Genomic DNA, 21,567 nt, shown 5'->3' with positions numbered 1-21,567 from the left:
CAGCATGATCCTGTCTTGTAAATGCATGGATGTTTCCATAATAGCACTGAAGGTCTCTCTCAAGCTGTTTATCTGCCATTGACAATTTGTTGTTGCAGAAACTCCAGTAAGTACTCACAGAATATAATTTGGGAATTGCTATTATATATAAAGAAGGAGAGGAAATAATAAAGAAGCAGAAACTATAAAACACCCACAAGGTTAACACTTGAATATTATAGCTCACCAACATCTTCAAGCCAGGATATCTGATAATAACCATCTGCTTTCCATTCTTCCTGGAATGAGCTGCTATTCTAATCAATCATACATAATCTTATGGACAGTTACAAGGGATTAAATGGTATCGTTTTCCTTTTATAACCTAGCTGGGTTTTATAATCACTAATTCTAATTTTCCTTCTAAAAATATTTGCAGAAAGCAGAGAGTATTTTTGAATTATTAGCAACAATTGGCCTCTATGTAGAAGAACAAACACACAAAGTAAGAGATGAGAGTTTCTTTTTGTTATGAGAGTTCTGATGACTGTATTGGCTTAGTAAGTTTATATGCTTGTGCTGGTTTTTTTATTTTTACTTGAGCAACCATTCCTTGGTTTATTCACAGTAGGGGTGAGATCCTTGTTTATCTGTGGTTTTTTTCATGCAAATGAGTAGAAACTATGGCAAGAAATAGGTTAAAGTTGACATAAAGTTATAGATAAAACCATTTTTAAGAAGCATCTTAAATGTTTAAAATTGTTGAGAAGCAGTGCAGAAGACCATAATGATATAAGAACTCTCAACAACTGGAATCAATCACAACACTCATAAGTTGCTATAGTACAACAAACATGTAGGCATTATTACTTACCTGACATCATTACCTCCATGAGCAAAAGAGCCAAAGCAAGCTGTCAGGATTTGGAGGAAGTGAAAAAGCAGATGCACCTGTGAAGAGTCCCGTTCATCTCTTTCTTCTTCTGCAGTATCTTCATTGGGATTATTAGGATCTACTAACTCTGATGCCAATTTCATCTCTACACCACCTTCGTCTGCTTCAATTTCGGCTTCAGCTACAGCATTGCAATAGCTGGAGTAGCTGTCATAGCGAACCCTCTTTTTGGAATAAGATACTGTGTCTGTAACTAGCTTTTCACTGTCTTCTGGGGTTGACACATCAGCAGCCTTGAAGGAAGAATGCACAGGCATCCCACATATGGCAGCTGTGTAACAAGTGTAGCTATTATTGCGCCGTAGTAACTTGTAGTTATTTTCTTGCGAAGGCCTATCTTCATTCCCTCTATCTAGGTGTATTTTGTGCAGTAAGTCTTTGTACAATCCTGAGTCTTTGTGCACAGTGTGGTACACATGGATGTCACTCTTCATGTGGCCATCAAAATTAAATGTACCATTGGAGACAGGTGATTTCACCATACTGTGAGTCATTGAAAATGCTCTTCCTGAAACATTACAGAAAAATCTTATTTTGCAAAGGAAATTCAAAAGGTTTGCAACACATTTTAGAAAACATTGCCTCTTTATTTTCTCCCCCCCCCCCCATAAATCTTCATTAGCAAGTGCAACTAGGACAATAAAAGCAGTAGAAACAATAGATCCTATTTAAGAAAATATACCCAGACAGTCCTCAACTCACAATGATTTGTTTAATGAGAGTACAACTGCCTCAGAATGTTACTTACTCTATACTCACACTTAAACCATTGCACCATTCTTGTGGACATATAATTGCTATTCAGGCCCTTGGCAACCGACCCGTATTTGAAACTGGTTGCAACATCCTGCAGACACAATTGCAATTTGTGATCTTCTTTTGCTGATTTCAAGCAAAAAAATGCCATTGGGATTTCCTTAATGACCAGGGTGATTTACTAAATGATTGTTTACAAAGTTAAAACTTGGTGCAACTCTACTTGTAGTCACGATGATAGAAATTCCAGGTCCAATTGTGTTTTTAAGTGAAGGATTACCTGTATTAAATTAAAATGAATTAAAAGTGCCAAGCCCTTATGTCCAGCTTTAGGCTAAAATATAGGAAAGTATCCAGAACTGGGTGGGTTCTGTTAAAGTTAAAAAGGAACAAGGGGGCAGGGATAAAATCAATGCATTTAACTAGTGCCATATTCAGTTCAGGAGTGGCACAATGGCTCAGCTGATTTGTTGGCTTGAAAGCTGGAAGCTCACGTTCAAGACCTGAGTGCCACGTAATGGGATGAGCTCTGATCTTTGCCCCAGCTCCTACCAGCCTGGCAGTTTAACAGCATGCAAATGTGAGTAGATAAATAGATACCACTTTGGTTGAAGTTAACAGCACTCTGTGACATTATGACCATGTGAAATATCTTCGGACAGCATTGACTCAATGGCCTTAAAACAGAAATGAGCATCTCCTCCTATAGGCGGCAATGATTAGCAGAGTAAAATCTGCAGAGACACTTTTATTTATTATATTCAGTACATATCCCGACGCTGCAAATAGTGGAACAGCATTTTGCAATGTTACATGTGGCACAGAATTATCACCCTCTAGAAATTAGACATAGGCCAAATCTAGTCTATCAATGCATGAGGAGAAACATAAGCTCAACCATTATATCCTAATAAAATGGGCAATGGAAAATGACTTGTTTCAAGTTTCTACCTTTATTGTGTCACAGAGACAAAATCTTTTAACTATTGGGCCCTCTTTACACCAGTACATAGAGGTTAATATTTAGGACCTCATCAGGATAAAGCTAATTTATCTAAATCAATGGCAAATAATTATGAAACGAAATGAAGGAAAAGATGGAGACAAAGGATGTATGTATGCTAGGTCATTTTCCTGGCTCACTTGACCAGCCATCCCTCCTTCTTGGACTGCAGCAACTTTGTGAGGAATGGCAGAAGGGGCATTTTCAAATTGGCCTGCTATCACTTTTATACTTGCACTATTTATAACAAATTTGATTCCATATTCTTTTTACCTTTCTTTTGCAATTTGTCATGTCTTTACTGCTATATTATAAATGTATGAACAAAGCCTGTATTCCTTCATACAGTTTTGATGATGATGATGATGATGATGATGATGATGATGATGATGATAATAATAATAATAATAATAATAATAATAATAATAATAATAATAATATTAGACTGTATGTTTTGACTGAAGCATAAAAATGTTCTACTGTTGGTATAGCCACAGAAATATTCCATATTCCTGTTCTTTATCACTAAAAAAGATGAACTGTCCAGAGAGATAGGTTTGCAGTACTTAGAAGAAAACAATACAAGATTAGGAAAATTGACCAAGAGTAGTAATGCATCTGAAATATATTAGCAAAATTAATTGAGAGGTAAGAAAGGAAGTGCTTCTTTGTGTGGCACTTGGCGAAGCATAGATACAAGGATGATGCATAATTGGCGAGGTCTGGTGGAGGCTAGAGCTGTACATAAGCCTGCATATATATTATTCAGAGAGAGAAAAATATGCCAATTATTTTTTTGCTTGTATTAATTGTTATAATTATAAATTTGTTAGAGGGCTAGAGAATTAATACATAGCAGTCTGACACAACACATAAAACACATATAGAGAAACAATACATAAGCTCTTAATTTCTCACCATATGGTACACGTGGATGACTACCATTTGCTATATTATCTGATACACCAGCATCCTCTGTTCCACAGCTAGTCAGGGGAATAGTACTTTCATCACTTTCTTTTACACCAGGAAGTTCTTTAAAGACAGGTATATCCTCTTCTTGAATTTTGTCAATGCTTTCGTCAGATATTTTTGATAGTGCACTTTCCTTCTTTAAGCGACCTAGATAAAACGCAGGAGTTTAGAAACAATAGTTATTTTACAGACCCACCTTTCAGGGTCAACATGTCTGATGTCCTTTAAGCACACTGATTACAGTGATACAATAATTTACTATTTTGTTAGCTAGAGGCACAGTTGATATATAACTTCACACTAATAAAACAACAATGTTTTTAGCATAATCATCAACTATTTCATTTGGAATACCAAACTTTAATCTGTCTTCTTAATTTGTACTTCAAAGTATGTTGCAAAGAAGAAATATTTTTGCCAGGACCAAAACGTTCTGCACTTAGTTAAAAGCAATCATGTAAAATTTAATTTATTTTACACACAATTTGCATTTCTTGTATGTAATAAAATTGCATTTGGGATCATGGTAATTTTTAAAATGCAAGCAATAAAATACCAGTCTTACATCACTCAATAAACAAATACTTATAGTATGTTATTAAAATATTATAGCAGTGGTGCAAAACCTTCATGTTAAAGATTTAAAATAAGATTATTTCAACCAATCATTTTATGAAAAAGCATACTTGCTATTTTTCTTTTCATCCACGGACATACAAATATCCACACTAAGGCAGCAAATACAATTGATACACCAATTGATATCAGTGTTATTGCCCATAAAGGAAGTGTAATTCCTAGGACTGAAAAAAGAAGAAAATGAAAGTGTGCATTTCTTATGTCAGCTATCATATCATATCAGCTAACACTTATGTTTAAGAGGATCTGGAATATTGTTTCAGAAATATAAGCCATTAAATCAGAAAATTAAGTCACTTTCTTTGTAATGCAAGAATATACTGTACTTTTCAGAGTATAAACACACTCCCCCGCCTTAAAAAGTGGATGGAAATGTCTGTGTGTCTTATACAGCGAATGCTGCCAAAGCCCCACCAACCTGCCAGCCCCCCCTTAGATAGGCCTCCTAGAATACTGCCTATCAGCTGTTCCAGGCTGTGGGGATCACAGCAACCTATCGGCACCATGGCCACCCATTGCCGCTGTCACCTATCACCGCCTCCGCACATCCCATTTTCGGCTCATCCCCGGTGGTGGGGATAGGCAGCAGTGGGCCAATAGGTGACAGTACCGATGGGCAATACTGATCACTACAGCCTGGAACAGCTGATAGGAGGTATTCCAGGAGGCTGATCGAACCGCCAATCAGCTGCTTGTGTTAAATCAAGCTGTACTGAAGCTGACCACAGTGCAAGGAGGCAAATTGTTTGCTGCAAAGAGGCAAATTGTTGGGAGGCACAGGCAGATTTTTTTCTCCCTTGTTTTCCTCCCCAAAAGTTCGGTGCGTCTTATACTTTGGGGTGTCTTATAGTCCGAAAAATATGGTAAATTATTTTACAAATACAGTAAATTATTTTACAATAATACCAACAATTACAAAATTGTTGGTATTATTATAAAGCAGAAGATTGCATTCCATCCCTCTTTTTTGGATTACACAGAAAAATATATTATGACAACTGAACTTATTAAAATTTATTTTAAAATCATAAAACACGAGAAATATTATATTGTGCTGGATTTAATGTTTAACCTCTCATAAGGAGAATAGAATTTTTATACTAATTCACTTAAATAAAAAGGATATATGTACAGCAATTGCTGTTTTTCAAGCCAAATATTGGAAGTATTGAGGCTAACCTTTGAAAAATCTTGGCTTGGAGGCATTACTCTTTTGATGGAAAAAAAAAGCCAGGCTAAATTAAGGTGGGAAGAGTATAAAATTATATTTTGTGGTCCAAAGGACAATACAATTTTTTCACAGCAGACGCCATCTACTCACCTGGAGCACCTGTATACATTATCGAGAAAACATTAATAGTTATTGTAGCAGCATAGAATACTGGAAGAGCACGGAGACCATTTGGTACTGGATCTTCCTACATTTAAAAAAATAAGAATTTTTGAGATGTAATTGATCAAATCAGATTGTTTTTTAAAAAATCAATACATTATGCTCCAAACATTTTTAATACTAAAATTATTTCAGTCTGCTTGGAAAAACATGCAATAATCAAAAGGTAACCCATGGCTTCTGAATTCTGGCATCAGCCCCATCGTAAGAAAAAAATTCAGAATTCAGAGAATATACAATGTTGATCTGCTATATGATTTAATTTAAAATTATAGAAGGTCAATTTTGGCTGGTTTAGTAATCTCTCCTAGAAAAGGTAAAAGTTGACATTGACATTGAATATACATAACTAACAGCTTGTTATTAGGTAGACGTATAATATTATATATATTATAGAAGAAAAAAGATGATGGTCCCATCAGCCCAGAAAAGTGGAGCACATGCTTCATTTTATAGAATGGTGGTAAGATTCGAAGATCTGAATTATTTCCACTGAACTAAATATATTCCCTAATCTATTTCGTAACTTATCATTCTTTCAGATGTTTGACCTCTTAATAAACTAGCAAGAACTTAAAAAGCCAAACACTTCTTAATTCCAGGATGTTTCTCTTCTTGATTAGTTAAATAACTGTGCGGGTTAACTGGAGCAGGGGAAGGCCCTGGGAAGCTTAGAGGAGGCCAGGTCCACCTGCTCTAGGCCAGCGATGGTGAACCTTTTTTGGCTTGCGTGCCATAAGTGGGAGGAGCGTAGGGGGGTCGTGTGCGGGCATGCCGCACCCATAATGCAATGTGCGACCCCCCAGTGCGCATGTGCGCACTACAGGCACGACCCCCATTTTATGTATGCTTTTTTTCGCCCTCCCCAGGCTCCAGAGGCTTTATAGGATCCTGGGGAGGGCAAAAACAGCCTTCCCTACACCCCCCGCCTGAGGCCCTCCAGAGGCTTCAGGGACCTTCAGGAGGCTTCCCTGAAGCCTACGGAGCAGTCAAAACGACACTTGAAGCAAATCACTTCTGGTTTGCTCGGAGGGTTGTTATAAGCACTCCGAAGGCTTCAGGGACCTTCAGGTGGCTTCCCTGAAGCCTTCGGAGCGCTCAAAACGACTCTCCGAGCAAACCGGAAGTCTGTTCGTGAACATCCGGTTTGCCCATAGGGGCCAGTTTTTTGCACTCCAGAGGCTTCAGGGAAGCTCATGAAGCCTCCAGAGGGCCTCCCGGAGGGGGGGGGCAGGGGAGGCTGTTTTCGCAGGGCGAAGAATGGCTTTAAAAAAGGGTGAACTCAGCTGGCCAGCGCAAATGCCCGCGCTTTTTCAGCTGACAGGGCAGCGCCTTGCGTGCCCTGACAAATGGCTCCGCATGCCACCTGTGGCATCCTGGCTCTAGGCCTTGCAAGGCCCCCCTCCACTGAGACACTTGATGCAACACTTCCTGCCCCTCATGATCCATACAGCGCTTGGATACACTTGGTCCCTACAGCACTCCCCCCCCCCACGGCCAAGGTTCCCACAGACCTTGTCCTTGCTTCCCACCCAATATACCCTATTCCTACTTTGCCTAGTTTCAAAGATTTCCAGAGTTTCGGAGCTTGTGTTAGGGAACACTTCATTGCTGGTCCGAATGTCACAGGTCCCAATTTGGTCATTTTCCAAATGACCACATTGAATAGTGATTGCTCAGAAAATGGTGGCATTTCCAGGATCACCTCACATTACCCAGCAATGAAGCAGTCTGTTCTGCTTCCCTAACACAATGTGTCCAGAACTTCCTGAAGAAATGCACATACCATGTTAGGACAGTAGAACAAATCACTCTTTCCATTGGCTACATGGCTGCATCCTGAAATAAAGTGCCTTTTCAGTGCTGCTACAATTCAGTGCATCTACTTTGAAGCCACTGGGATGGTGCTAAGTAGCCTAGCAGTAAACCAACTTGGTATGCTTTCCTAATCCAAGTTCTGGGGCTTTTGAAAGGTAAGTGAAGAGTATAGAGCCGGGATGGCGAACTATGGGCATTTGTCAGGGCACGCAAGGTGCATGTGCAGCTGGCCAGCTGAGTTCACCCTTTTTTAAAGCCATCGTGAAGCCTCCGGAGCAAAAAAAAAAAACGACCCTATGGGCAAACCGGAAGTTTGGAAACTGACTTCTGGTTTGCTCGGAGGGTCATTTTGAGCATTCTGAAGGCTTCAGCGAAGCCTCCTGAAGGTCCCTGAAGCCTTTGGAGAGCTCAAAACAACCCTCCGAGCAAACCAAAGTCACTTCCGGTTTGCTCGGAGGGTCGTTTTGACTGTTTGGAGGCTTTAGGGAAGCCTCCTGAAGGTCCCTGAAGTCTCCGGAGACCCACTGGGGGGACAGGGGAGGCTGTTTTTGCCCTCCCCAGGCTCCTATAAAGCCTCTGGAGTCTGGGGAGGGCAAAAAAATAATACAAAAAATGGGGGGTTGTGCCTGTAGTGCCGCATGTGCACTGGTGGTGTTGCACATTGCATTATAGGTGCTGCATGCCCGCACATGACCCCCTGCGCTTCCGCCACTTATGACACGCGAGCCAAAAATGGTTCACCATCGCTGGTATAGAGCCTGGGGTGAGAAGCAGGCCGAAGAACTGTGGGGACATGGCTGGGGTAAATGGAAGGCGATACGCAGGGGGGCATTGCAGTATCCCTGTCAGTTATAAGGGCAGTGAGTGTACTGCAGTAGTCCTAAATTCAGGACCAAGTCAAAAGTAGCTTTTGGGGGGATGAAAATGTTGCTATGCAATCAATTACAAATAAATGACTATTATACTTAATGTGTCCCTCTATGTTCAATAACAAATTATTGTTGTACCTGGAGAGTTACCGAGAGTTTCAACGTAATTTTTAGAGTAACATTAAAATGTATGTATGAAATAGATAATTTATTATTTTAACCAAAATAGTTTAAAAATTGAGGATCTAAATTTTTAAACCAACTAGGTATGCAGATATTCTTATTATACAAATACTATTATGCAATTATTACACACATGCTAAAATGTCAGATATATCTTTAGAATACTCCTTGTACTCTGCAGATACTTCTTGTGTTTCATTATAATTTGCATATCATTTTCATTTTATTTATTAGCATTATGGTTTTAATGCAATATTATTATTCTATTCTTGTGAATCAGAGTGCGTACATACTGTAAAATATATATAAACATAATTAAATGCTATAGCTTTATAATCCTATAATTTATAACCCTATAATGCCTTTCAGTGTGCCTGATCAGAATGAGGTATAACAAAAAGGAACAATGAACTGTTAAAACAGTACTAACCTTATTTAAGATGAAAAATCTGATCAAGAGAAACAGCGCACCAGACATCATACCAGATAGTAGTGGGGAGATAAACCAGGAGGCAACTGAATATAAAATTTAAAAAATATTACATTCAATAATTGGCAAGATTCCATCCAATGTAAAATTCCACCAAAAAACAACTTGTTCTTTATGTCACTTTCTAATAATTGTTTAAATCGACTCAAAGTTATTTTTTAAAAACTTCAAAATTTGGCCAAGGTAAAGTTGTTTGAATCCAACAGATTTTAATAGAGATGTTATATGTCTACTTATACTAAGTAAATTTATATTTAAAAGTACCGTATTTTTCAGAGTATAAGATGCACCCTCCTCCCCGTAAGAGAGGATGAAAATCTGGGTGCATCTGATACACTAAATGTAGCCCCACCCACCCACCAGCCCCAACTCTTTGGTCTCTGCCGCCCAGCAATTTACCTCCTTGCAGCAAACCGGGAAAATGGGGATTGCAGAGGCTGCAATAGGCTATAGCAATCCCTGCAGCCTGAAACAGCTGATGATCAGGAGGCCGAACTTAAACTGAAATTGAAAGTGAAACTAGCTGTTTGCTCCATGAGGCAAAATGCTGGGAGGCAGATTTTTTTTCTTGTGCTAATCAGGCTGTTTGCTGCAAGGAGGTAAGTCAATAACTATAAATGCATATAGAACAGTGGTTCTCAACCTATGGGTCGCGACCCCTTTTGGGGTCGAACGACCTTTTTACAGAGGTTGCTGAGGACTCTCCTGCCGAAAGGCTGGCGAGAAGCCGACTCGAAGGGAAGGAGCGGCTCAGGTTCCCTGCACGGCGGAATGAGAGAGAGGTAGGTGTGTGTGTGTGGGTGGGTGGTGGGTGGTAGGAAAGTAGGAGCTGGAATGGAGGTGAGGAGGGGGAAAAGAGAGACACGCACAGCACAGAGGATACTGAGCAAGCAGCTCGCTCCAAGTGATGGAGGTTGATGGGAAGAGCTACGGAAGCCAAGAGGTACCATTTCTAAGGCATAAAACAAGGCGGGTACGCTGAGATTCCCTATTAAGACTGTTACCCATGCTTACCATGGGTAACAGTCTTAATAGGCTTTGGCTCCTCTCCTGTGGCTCTCTGCTGACCCAATTGCACAATCTGCTCTCCTCCCCAAGAAGGCACGGGTCTCTCGCCTGCTTTTGCAATTCCGCGTCCTTCGCAGGCAACTCAGTGTCGGGAAGAGCTCCAGCCCTTTTCTCGCACTGATCTCTTCCACGTGCAAAATACCCTCCTGGGCCAGGATCAAGGCTCAGGGGACAACAACTCTCCTCCCACTGTTGCCACTACGCAATGAGGTGAGTAATTGGGTACGCAGCGCAGGGGAGCCACGCTGCTCAGGAGACTCCTCAGCGTCAAATTCAGGTCAGCGCAAGCCGTGGTCCCCTTCGTGTTGGCTCAGGAAGGAGGAGAATGGGGAGCAGCAGCAGCAGCAGCTGGTTGGGTGCAGGGAGGGAAGAGGTCCAGTTCTTCTGTGCTGCACAGAGCTCTCCTTGTGCAGGGCTCTGGAACACTTCTCTCTCTGCATCCAGAGACGGCTGCTCCGGTTCTTTCCTGAGTCAACATGAAGGAGACCAACCTGAGTCTGGAACTGAGGAGTCTCGTGCGCAGCGCAGCCAGCTACTCACCTCAGTGGCGGCAGCAGAAGTAGTCGCTGTTTCCGCTGCCGTGATCCTGGCCCAGGAGGGTATTTCACTTGCATGCACAAGAAAGAGATGAAAGAGAAAAGGGGAGAAAGAGAGACAGACAGAGAGAGAAATGAAAGAGAGCTGGAAGGAGAGAATGGGAGAGAGTGAAAAATAGAAGGAAACAAATTACAGGGAGAAGGGGGAGAGGGAGAAAGAAATGAAACAGAGGTGAAGGGAGAGAATGAGAGAGAGGGAAAAGAGGGGGAAACAAATCAGAGGGAAAGAAAAGAAGAGAAAAGAAAGAAAGAAAGAAACTAACTTTCTCAGACCTATGAAGAAAGCAATGGCAAGCTAGATCTCTTGCCAAGAAAACTGCACTTTGCCAGAAGGCACAAATTGGAAGCAAATCTGATTTTTAAAAAAGAAAATAACAGAGATGGCAAAAAAAAAATGCATCTGAAAATAAGATTATTTATAATGTTGGATAACGTATTATATTGTCAAACTCAAAAGAAATCAAAATATATATCTTATTGCTGTTAGTATAATCTTGCTAGCTTCTATGAAAAGATTACAGAAAAGCTATTTCTTACAATTAATAGCTTTATTTTGAATTTGCCAACCTATTCAATGAGAAAGAAAGAAAAAGAAAGAGGGAGAGGGAAGGAAGGAAATAAAGGAAGAAGAGAAAGGGAGAGGGAAAATAGAGAAAAACAGAAATGAGAGGGAGGGGGAGAGAAGAGAAAGAGAGACCCTATTCGCACAGAAAACACTGAGCCCTGAAACCTTAGTAGGCATGTCTGGGGGGGATGTCATGTGACTGGGTGGGAGTGATGTTGAGTTGGCCACACCCACCCAGGTTTTGTGGCTCCTGGTGTTACATAGTAGCAACGAAAATAATTTTATGGTTGGGGGTCACCACAACATGAGGAACTGTATTAAAGGGTCGTGGCATTAGGAAGGTTGAGAACCACTGCTATAGACTGTTCAAATTATTAGACTTATTTTTTAAAGACTGCTTTATTATTGTTCTAGACAGCTTAACAAATTAAGAAGCTTTTTAAAATAAACGCTTGATCTGAAGAGGCCCAGTGCTATTATACCTACTTTTAAATAGCAGAGAATAACTATACTTCCAGAAAGTACACCACTTTTAACAGCATCTGTACAAGTATAGTCTGAAATGTAACACTACAAACAGTGTATATTGTCTGTGCTGTTTGTTGCAAGGAGGCAAATTGCTAGGAGGCAGAGGCAGATTTTTTCCCCTCATTTTCCTCCCCAAAAGCTAGGTGTGTCTTATACTTCAGAGCGTCTTATACTCTGAAAAAAACATTTCCTAGATTTCATCAGAATTTTTTTACTCTGTGCTCACAAGTCAAGTTTGCTTAGTTTTTCTTTGTATTAAAATGTCCATCTTACTTTTTTAGTTTTTTCCATATAGCTTTTAGTGTTTAAAATCAACACAGGAGTTCAATTTCTTGAAGTTAAAAAAACCGTTTAAAACCGGGGGAGGGGGGGGAGAGAGATTATGTGTGTCTATGTTTATGTATGTACCAGTATGTAAAAGTGGTTTTATCTACTAGTATAAATAATGTCATATAAATTAACTAAATAAAAGTCCTACTGAAGTTTATAAATAATGAATTTATGCATGTACTCCTCGACTTACAACCATGATTGAGCCCAAAATTTCTGTTGCTAAGTAAAACATTTGTTAAGTGAATCAATGCAGTTGTTAAGTTAGTCACACGGTTGTTAAGTGAATCCGGATTCTCCATTGATTTTGCTTATCAGGTTACAAAAGACAGTCATGTGACCCTGAGGCACTGAAACCATCATAAATATGAACCATTTTCCAAGTGTCCACATTTATGGGACTATGGGAATGCTGCAAAGGTCATAAGTGTGAAAAAGGGTCATAAATCCCTTTTTCAGTGCCATTGTAACTTTTACTGCTCACTAAATGAAGTGTTGTGTGTTGAGGACTACCTCTAGTTTAAATTCTTAAAAACCTTTTAAAATTAACAGTAACATATACTTTGTAGACATATAAATATAACAAAATTCAATTGAACATTGTGTGAAAACAATATGCATATCCCTAATTTTGGTCTACTCAACTAATTTTACCAAATTTAAGTGGTTGCGGAAGGACATCAACCTATAATATTTCAATAATACTAAACGTTTTCATAGTTAACACAATTTTAAGAATGCTTTATTTTTTAATGCAGCTGTGTAACATTAGAGAGCTAATTTAGCGAAGTAGTTAAGGCAGTGTTTCTCAACCGTAGCAATTTTAACTTGCTGAATGGGGAATTTGGGGAATTGAAGTCCATGTTATTTTAAATTTACTAAGATTGAGAAATGCTAACTCAAGATATTAGGCTAGAAACTAAGAAACTGTAAGTTCTAGTCCTGCCTTAGGCACAAAGCCAGCTACTGGTGGGTGACGTTGTGCTAATCACTTTCTCTCAGAAAGAAGGCAATGGCAAACTACTTTTGAAAAATCTTGCCAAGTAAACCTCAGGGTCTTGTCAAAGTGGTCTCTGAGTGAGAATCGGACATGACTGACTAAAAGAAAAAATATATACTACAAATAGAAACATTTATATTATAAATAAAAATTGTAGTATGGAATTCAGGGCCTGTGACATCTGAAATTGCATTTCAATTTGTAAATGACTTTTGTCTTAATTAACCCCGAGATTCATTAGAACAAAAATATATCATATTGCTCAAGCACCTTTTTCTCCCCTTTCCCCTCAGAGACATATATCAATATAATTCTAAAAGGCTAACCTCTAACCCAATACATTATAGATGCATAGACATTTAATTATCAGAATTCCTGTACATTTCTGGCTATGCTGCCTGGCGAGTCTAATTTTTGTATATTATCTTAATAAAACTATAGTTTACAGTGATGTTTGAACTATAAACAGTAGCATTCTGGACAAAACTTTACAACTCATAGTTTGCACAAATTATCTGAATATAACGATCACATAAAAGCATAGTAAAATTCTTCAAAACACTTTTTAAAATTCATTGCATGTTATACATAAAGAGAATATAATTTACCAATCTTGACAAGTTCCATCCATTGGACTCCTTGTGTGCCAATTGCAACTAATGAGAAACCAATGGTTGAACCTACTATACAATGAGTTCCAGATATTGGAAGTTTCAAAAATGATGCTATCAGCTGCCAAACAGCAGATCCTAAAATGTAAAAAGAACAATCAAGGTAGAGTATTTTAACATTCTGGAGTATCTATCAGAATTTTAAAGCATTTATAGTCCTGCAAAGGCAGGAAGAACAGTGTTACTGGATGCTACCAATTCAAATTAGAAATAATTTGCTCTCTACTGATTTCAGTTCAAATAGTCTCAATTTCTGTAATATAATAAAAGATCTTGAGGTTAGCAAATATTCTTACATCATGATATATCTTTTATTGTTCCACTTTTATTAATACATATACTTAGTAAGGACAAACAACTAAAGGTTCACAAGTATATTTTTTTCTTTTGTTTCGGTAATTTCATCATCAAATATGGGATTCTTATAACTATCCAACCCACACCATTTTCAGTAATCCCATCACTATCTACCATTTCAGTATACCTGACAGAATTCCACCTATATCATATTTCAATATGATCCAGTATCTCACTCATAGCTGTAGAAAGACAGAGTTTATGCAACAAACTATCAATTTTATATAATTCTTAGAGGCTAATACTTTTGTGAATCTATTGGATTACTACTGCTAGTAATTCTCAACATGTTACTATAATTGGGACTAGAATTTCTGTGCTAAGCAAAATAAATTGTTATGTGGGTCAGGCCCATTTTAGCTTTTTTGCCATGGATGTTAAATAAATCACTGTACGTCTTAAGTCCCATCGTGCAGTCTTTAAGCAAATCTGGCTTCCTGCATTAACTTTCCTTGACAAAAGCCAGCTGGCAAGGTCACAAATTGGGATCTTGTGGGCATTGCAAGTATCTTAAATACCTATCAGTTATCTAGTGCCCAAATTTTGCTGATGTGCTATCAGGATGCTGCAATGATTATAAATGCAAGGACCTGTCATAAATCACTTTTCCAATGCTGTTGTACTTTGAATGGTTGCTAAAGGAATGGTTGTAAGTTGAAGATTACTGTATTTCTTTCCTATGCTTCAACCACTTCAATAAGGATACAATCCAGCCTGCAAAGGAGATATTACAAGGTAATAAATTGTTGGATGAAGTGTATAAGGTAGAAACAAAGAACCACTCAACTAATCTAAAAGGAAAATAATGTTGATGGATAAAGTAATCCTTGTAGTAAATGTGCTCTTGTATTAACAAGCAAATATTTTTCTTTTTGAAACAATTAAGAAATGTAACAATGTCAAATATTTACAAGCAATAGTAAGCCAATAAATTCACAAAAGTGTTAGACTCTTATCAACTTAATTTTATATTTTAGTTCATTTGTTTCATTATCTGGAACTGTACACAATAAAATTTGATTTGTTGATTACCATTGAAGAAATAAACAGGGCTACTAGCATAATTTTAAAGAAAGTCACACCAATGAATTGCAGGAAATAACTCAATAGTTTAAAGTGTACAGGAATGAAAGAGAAGGGTAGGCACTGTAATAAATAAGGGAGAAAGGAAGGAATCCCATGTGCCAATAAAAAAACTATTCATATGGCATAGCACACTTCAAAAAACACTTGTTTTTCAATTCTACTTCTACAAATGGGATAGAGAGGCGAAATCTGATTAAATAATGGCCTTTATATGATAGATAAATCTAAAATTAGAATATACTTTGCTCTAGAACAGCGGTTCTCAACCTGTGGGCCACGACCCCTTTTGGAGTCAAACAACCTTTTCACAGGGGTTGCCGAGGAGACTCCCACGGAGAGGCTGGCGAGAAGCCGTCCCGAAGGGAAGGAGTGGCTCAGGTTCCCCGCGTGGCAGATGGAGAGGTGGGGGGGGAGTAGGAGCCGGAATGGAGGCAAGGAGGAGGGGAAGAGAGATGTGCGCAGCACAGAGGACGCTGGGAAAGCAGCTCGCTCCGAGTGATGGAAGTTGATGGACAGAGCTATGGAAGCCAAGAGGTACCATTTCTGAGGTGTAAAACAAGGCGGGAAAAACAAAACAAAACAAAGGAACGTAGGATGCGTGTATGCTGAGATTCCCTATTAAGACTTAGCTTAGCATGGGTAACAGTCTTAATAGGCTTTAGCTCCTCTCCTGCGGCTCTGCTGACCCAATCGCACAATCTGCTCTCTGCCCTGAGAAGGCATGAGCCTCTTGCCTGCTTTTGCGATTCCGCGCGCTTCACAGGCAACTCAGTGTCGGGAAGAGCTCCAGCCCGCTCCAGCCCTTTTCTTGCACTCATCTTTTGTGTGCGCATGCAGGCATGCAAAATACCCTCTTGGACCAGGATCAAGGCGGAGGGGACAATGACACTTCTCCCACTGTTGTCACTGCACAATGAGGTGAGTAACTGGGTATGCAGTGCAGGAGACTCCTCAGCGCCAGCCTCAAGGTCAGCGTGAGCCGCGGTCCCTTTCATGTTGGCTCAGGAACATATAAGAGGTTCCACAAATCTACAGTGCTGTTTAGAACCGGTTCCAGCTTCCTCCCACCACCCATCCGCACATCATCAAGATGAAGAGCGAGAGGAGGAATTCTGGCAGTTGAAGTCCACAAGTCTTAAAGCTGTCAAGTTTGAACACCCCTGGGGGTTTTTTTCTAAAGGGTTAGGGGTGCAAGGGTCTTTTAACTTGACATCTTTAAGACTTGTGGACTTCAACTGCCAGAATTCCTCCTCTTGCTCTTCATCTTGATGATGAGCCAACATTTTGGTTGCTGAGCAAGAGCATTGTTAAGTGAGTTTCACCACATTTTACAAGTTGGCCACGCCCACCCAGTCACATGACTGCCAAGCCAGTCCCACCTACAAAACAGGCCACACCTACAGAAGAGGTTCTAAACATTTTTGAAACCCACCACTGCTCAGGAAGGAGGAGAATGGAGAGCAGCAGCCGCAGCTGATTGGATGCAGGGAGGGAAGAGGTCAAGTTCTCCTGTGCTGCAAAGAACTCTCCTTGCGCAGAACTCTGAAACTCTTCACTCTCTGCATCCAGACACGGCTGCACCAGCCCTTTCCTGAGTCAACACGAAGGGGACCGACCAGAGTCTGGCGCTGAGGAGTCTCCTGCGCAGCGCAGCCAGCTACTCACTTCTCAGTGGTGGCAGTGGAAAGAGTCGCTGTCCCCACCGCCGTGATCCCGGCCCAGGAGGGTATCTTGCTTGCACGCACAAGAAAGAGATGAAAGAGAAAAGGGGAGAAAGAGAAAGAGAGAGAAAAATGAAAGAGAGCTGAAAGGAGAGAATGGGAGAGAGGGAAAATAGAGGGAAACAAATTAGAGGAAGAAGCGGGAGAGGGAGAAAGAAATGAAAGAGAGCTGAAGGGAGGGAATGAGAGAGAGGGAAAAGAGAGGGAAACAAATCAGGGGGAAAGAAAGGAAGAGAAAAGAAAGAAAGAAAGAAAGAAAGAAAGAAAGAAAGAAAGAAAGAAAGAAAGAAAGAAAGAAACTAACTTTCTCAGACCTATGAAGAAAGCAATGGCAAGCTAGATCTCTTGCCAAGAAAACTGCACTTTGCCAGAAGGCACAAATTGGAAGCAAATCTGATTTTTTAAAAAGAAAATAACAGAGATTGCAAAAAAAATGCATCTGAAAATAAGATTATTTATAATGTTGGATAATGTGTTATATTGTCAAACTCAAAAGAAATCAAAACATATATCTATTGCTGTTAGTACAATCTTGCCAGCTTCTATGAACTTAAGAGTTCACTATGAAAAGATTACAGAGAAGCTATTTCCTACAATTAATAACTTTACTTTGGATTTGCTATCCTATTCAATGAGAAGGAAAGAAAAAGAAAGAGGGAGAGGGAAGGAAAGAAAGAAAGGAAGAAGAGAAAGGGAGAGGAAAATAGAGAAAAACAGAAATGAGAGGGAGGGGAAGAGAAGAGAGAGACAGACCCTATTCGCACAGAAAACACTGAGCCCTGAAACCTTAGTAGGCATGTCTGGGGGGGATGTCATGTGACTGGGTGGGAGTGATGTTGAGTTGGCCACACCCACCCAGGTTTTGTGGCTCCTGGTGTTACATAGTAGCAACGAAAATAATTTTATGGTTGGGGGTCACCACAACATGAGGAACTGTATTAAAGGGTTGCGGCATTAGGAAGGTTGAGAACCACTGCTCTAGAAATATTAAATAATACTCATACCAAGGTGGGTATTTCAGTCACAAATATCTTTGGAGTAGCTTATCAAAAATTATCTACATGCCATTTGTATCAACCAAGCTGAACAAGAATTTATGATTTTAAAAGTAATAAAACTATGATAACATTCTCTCTCAAAAAGATCATTCTATTCTGTTTTAAAGTAATCTATTAACATAATATTCAACAAGTAAAACTATCTTACAGCATTATCTTCCTAAGCAAATTGTTTTTTTGACTCTTAACATAATGTCTCATTCCCAAAGCTTACTGTTTGATAATTTATGATCCCAATAGATATATTTTTGGGCAACTATAAACTAACACAGCGATGGGGATGCATCAAAGGAATGCCTTCTGGTAGTGAAAATGTTTGGATCAAATGGTTTTAAAGTTCATTTGACAATCACAGAACTTAAATTAAAGACAACTGATGAGACAAAACTTTAACTGTTACCTATTCTTATACAAATACAGTATATTAGGAATGACCTGAGATTCTTGTTTTGGTCCTAATCAAACAGATACATCAAGTATTAACAAAAATACAGGATAGCAAGATAAATATTCTAATGTTAACTAAGCCATACTTTGTATTGAAATATCTCACAGAATGTAGACCTATATTCTAATTCCTCTAAGGAAGGATGAAATGCACCTTTCATAAATAAACTTGAATATAATATTTTAAGCGGACTCCATTGTTTCACCATTCATCTAAAATTAGATGTAAATATTTAAAATATTTAATCATTATCTGTATTTAATCATCAACAGTCAACACACTTTAAATAACCTTAATTTTTAGAATTAATTTATTTGCAACTGCATATGACTCCATCTATTTTTAAAAGATAATAATTAACATAGCTACAAATAGTAGAATTATTTTTTAAAGGTGACAGTGAAAGACAGGAAGCATATGCTTTTAAATGAGATGTGAATTTTTTATCCATACAGATTTCTGCTAGGTTAAAAAACAGGAAGTAATTTTTGTTTTCATGATCAAGTATGATAAAATTTAAGGCAGCATTTTACCCTCAACATTTTGTCTTATAGTTAAATATTTATATAAACTAATGAGTCAAAATATAGTACTTGACAGCCTATTTAATGAAGATTCCAATCCTGCTCTGCAGCAAAAAAAGGAACATCTATACCAGTGATGGCGAACCTATGGCACGCGTACCACAAGTGGCACGCGGAGCCATTTGTCAGGGCACACGAGGCGTTGCCCTGTCAGCTGGCCAGCACGCATGCGTGTGCTGGCCAGCTGATTTCACCCTTTTTTAAAGCCATTTTTCACCCTCCCCAGGCTCCAGAGGCTTTATAGGAACCTGGGGAGGGCGAAAAGAGTCTCCCCCCTGGAGGCCCTCCAGAGGCTTCAGGGACCGAACGCTTAAAATGACCCTCCGAGCAATCCGGAAGTGACTTCCGGTTTGCTCGGAGGGTCGTTTTGAGCGCTCCGAAGGCATCAGGGAAGCCTCCGGACGGTCCCTGAAGCCTTCGGAGCGCTCAAAACGATCCTCCGAGCAAATCGGAAGTCACTTCCGGTTTGCTCGGAGGGTCGTTTTAAGCATTCCGAAGGCTTTAGGGAAGCCTCTGGACGGTTCCTGAAGCCTCCGGAGGGGCGTGGGAGGCTCTTTTTGCCCTCCCCAGGCTCCTATAAAGCCTCTGGAGCCTGGGGAGGGCGAAAAAAGCATGTAAAAATGGGGGGTCACGTCTGTTGTGCGTGCATGCGCACAGGGGGGTCGCGCATTGTATTATGGGTGTGGCACGCCCGCCCACGCCTCCCTGCGCTCCCCCCACTTGTGGCACACGAGCCAAAAAAGGTTCGCCATCGCTGATCTATACTTTCTGGTTATTGCTGTTATCTGTCTTCAATGCTCATTCTTCAGTGACAGACAAAGGTAGCGTTCAAAAAAAAATATCTAAAAGTTCTCTTCTATATACACTTCAAGTGGGAGGGAGCAATAGTGTAACCGCATAGCATAATATCGGCTCAGAGTTGTAGATAGTCCCAGGACAATCAAGTCAAGCTGCCAAGAATAACCTCCTGCTCCTCAGAATGGATCCCTGCAAATATTCTGAAATGTCATCCCTTGAGGGCAATCTGATCTGCTCACTAGAAACAGAGGGCTATATTCTCTTGATAAAATCAAATCTCCCTTTACCTATTCGTATTTGCATTGTTGTTGGGAAGAAAATAGGAGCTTCTTCTAGCTTATTTTTCCCAAGCTCCAGTGTAAAGAAAGGAAATTACTGTTCTCCCATAACCTCACCATGTTCCAAAGAACAAGAAACACTGATTGTAAGCACAAATAGAATAAATTAATAAGACAAGCTACTAGTTTAAGATTTTTTAAAATAAAAATTCATAAAACTGTAAATACATGTCTAAGTCACCAATATTGTTAAGTATACTACAGTGCTATGTAGCAATAGCACTTAAGACTTTTTTAGCACTTCACAGTGCTTTACAGCCCTCTCTAAGTGGTTTACAGAGTCAGCATGTTGACCCCAACAATCTGGGTCTTCATTTTATATGTCTTGCCAATATCTTGTTATATATTACTTTTTAAATAGTTTTAGAAACTCATACACTATATTGAGATAGTAACCTTAGTAAGTCAATTATATTTCTAATTTTTAAAACTTAATAAGAATTGGGGAGTGGCAATGAGAATTTCTTTTCTAAAATAATATAGTTAACTATAGTTAACATTAAACTTGCTCTAAATCAACTGTGATCTGACTCTAAGGTCAAAAACAAGCTATAAAATTAACTTCTATTAAAGTGGGTTCCAATAAACTACTAAAGACATCTGGTCAGGGAAAAGTTTGCAGAACCTGATTCCAAGGCCTGCTTTTGATTTCTCAATAATAACTTCCCCAATCTCTACAGGAATTTTGTGGATTGAGAAATGTGCAAATTATTACTTTAGTTTTGCCAAGAGGATCTAAGAACTTCTAATTGTTTGAAGAAAATAATTAAATGCTTAGAAAAATAAGGTTACTTACCAAACATTGCACTGACTTCTCCAGCCATAAGTAGACCTGTTGAGTTGTCATACAAGTTCACATCAATTATACCTTTACGAATAGTTTCACCTACTTTTGCTCCTAGCAATACTGAACCAGTAGTTTCAAAAATTGAAGCTAGGATGCAGGCTTGGCGCAAAGTAACTACACCAGAACCCACAGCAGTACCAAAAGAATTTGCAACATCATTTGCTCCAACTGAAAATGCCAAGATAAAAGCAATGATAAAACCCGCAATGACCATCCACAAATATTCATCCAATGCCATTTTTCTCCAAGTGTTCTTGTAGTTAGGGTTCCCGTTTAAAACTATTTTAATTAGACAAAGCTGAAAGGTAGTGAGCAGATTTAAAAGCTGATTTTATGCACACAATGAGTTCTCTCTGGAAAGTGCTGTGTGGTACTGGAGCGTGAAGAAACTGCTAACTGGTGATTTTCAAGCTACTGTCAATACTGTTTGTTTGGCTCAATTCAGTCACCAGCGAGATCCATTCCATATTTTGCTTCAGTAGATTTACAGTTGTAGTGATCTCTCCTGCAAA

At 39.3% G+C, this 21,567-nt stretch overlaps 1 protein-coding gene across 6 annotated transcripts in view; it reads right to left on the bottom strand.

Annotated features, from left to right (window-relative positions):
* SLC20A2 (solute carrier family 20 member 2) overlaps positions 1–21,567 on the bottom strand; it is a 76,919-nt gene that overhangs the window by 16,110 nt on the left and 39,242 nt on the right. For all 6 annotated transcript variants that reach the window (XM_081933346.1, XM_081933343.1, XM_081933347.1 and 3 more), the window contains 7 exons: positions 21,005–21,560; positions 13,756–13,896; positions 9,001–9,086; positions 5,629–5,725; positions 4,355–4,471; positions 3,612–3,815; positions 854–1,442 (listed from right to left, as the gene is read on the bottom strand). In XM_081933346.1, coding sequence (XP_081789472.1) covers positions 854–1,442; positions 3,612–3,815; positions 4,355–4,471; positions 5,629–5,725; positions 9,001–9,086; positions 13,756–13,896; positions 21,005–21,293 — 1,523 coding nt within the window. In that variant the 5' untranslated portion in view covers positions 21,294–21,560. The remainder of the gene's footprint in view (positions 1–853; positions 1,443–3,611; positions 3,816–4,354; positions 4,472–5,628; positions 5,726–9,000; positions 9,087–13,755; positions 13,897–21,004; positions 21,561–21,567) is intronic.

This window comes from Natrix helvetica (assembly GCF_964273705.1).
Source record: "Natrix helvetica genome assembly, chromosome: Z".
NCBI lineage: Eukaryota > Metazoa > Chordata > Lepidosauria > Squamata > Natricidae > Natrix > Natrix helvetica.
Note: the sequence above shows the minus strand (reverse complement) of the source record. Positions and strands in the feature narration are given on the sequence as shown.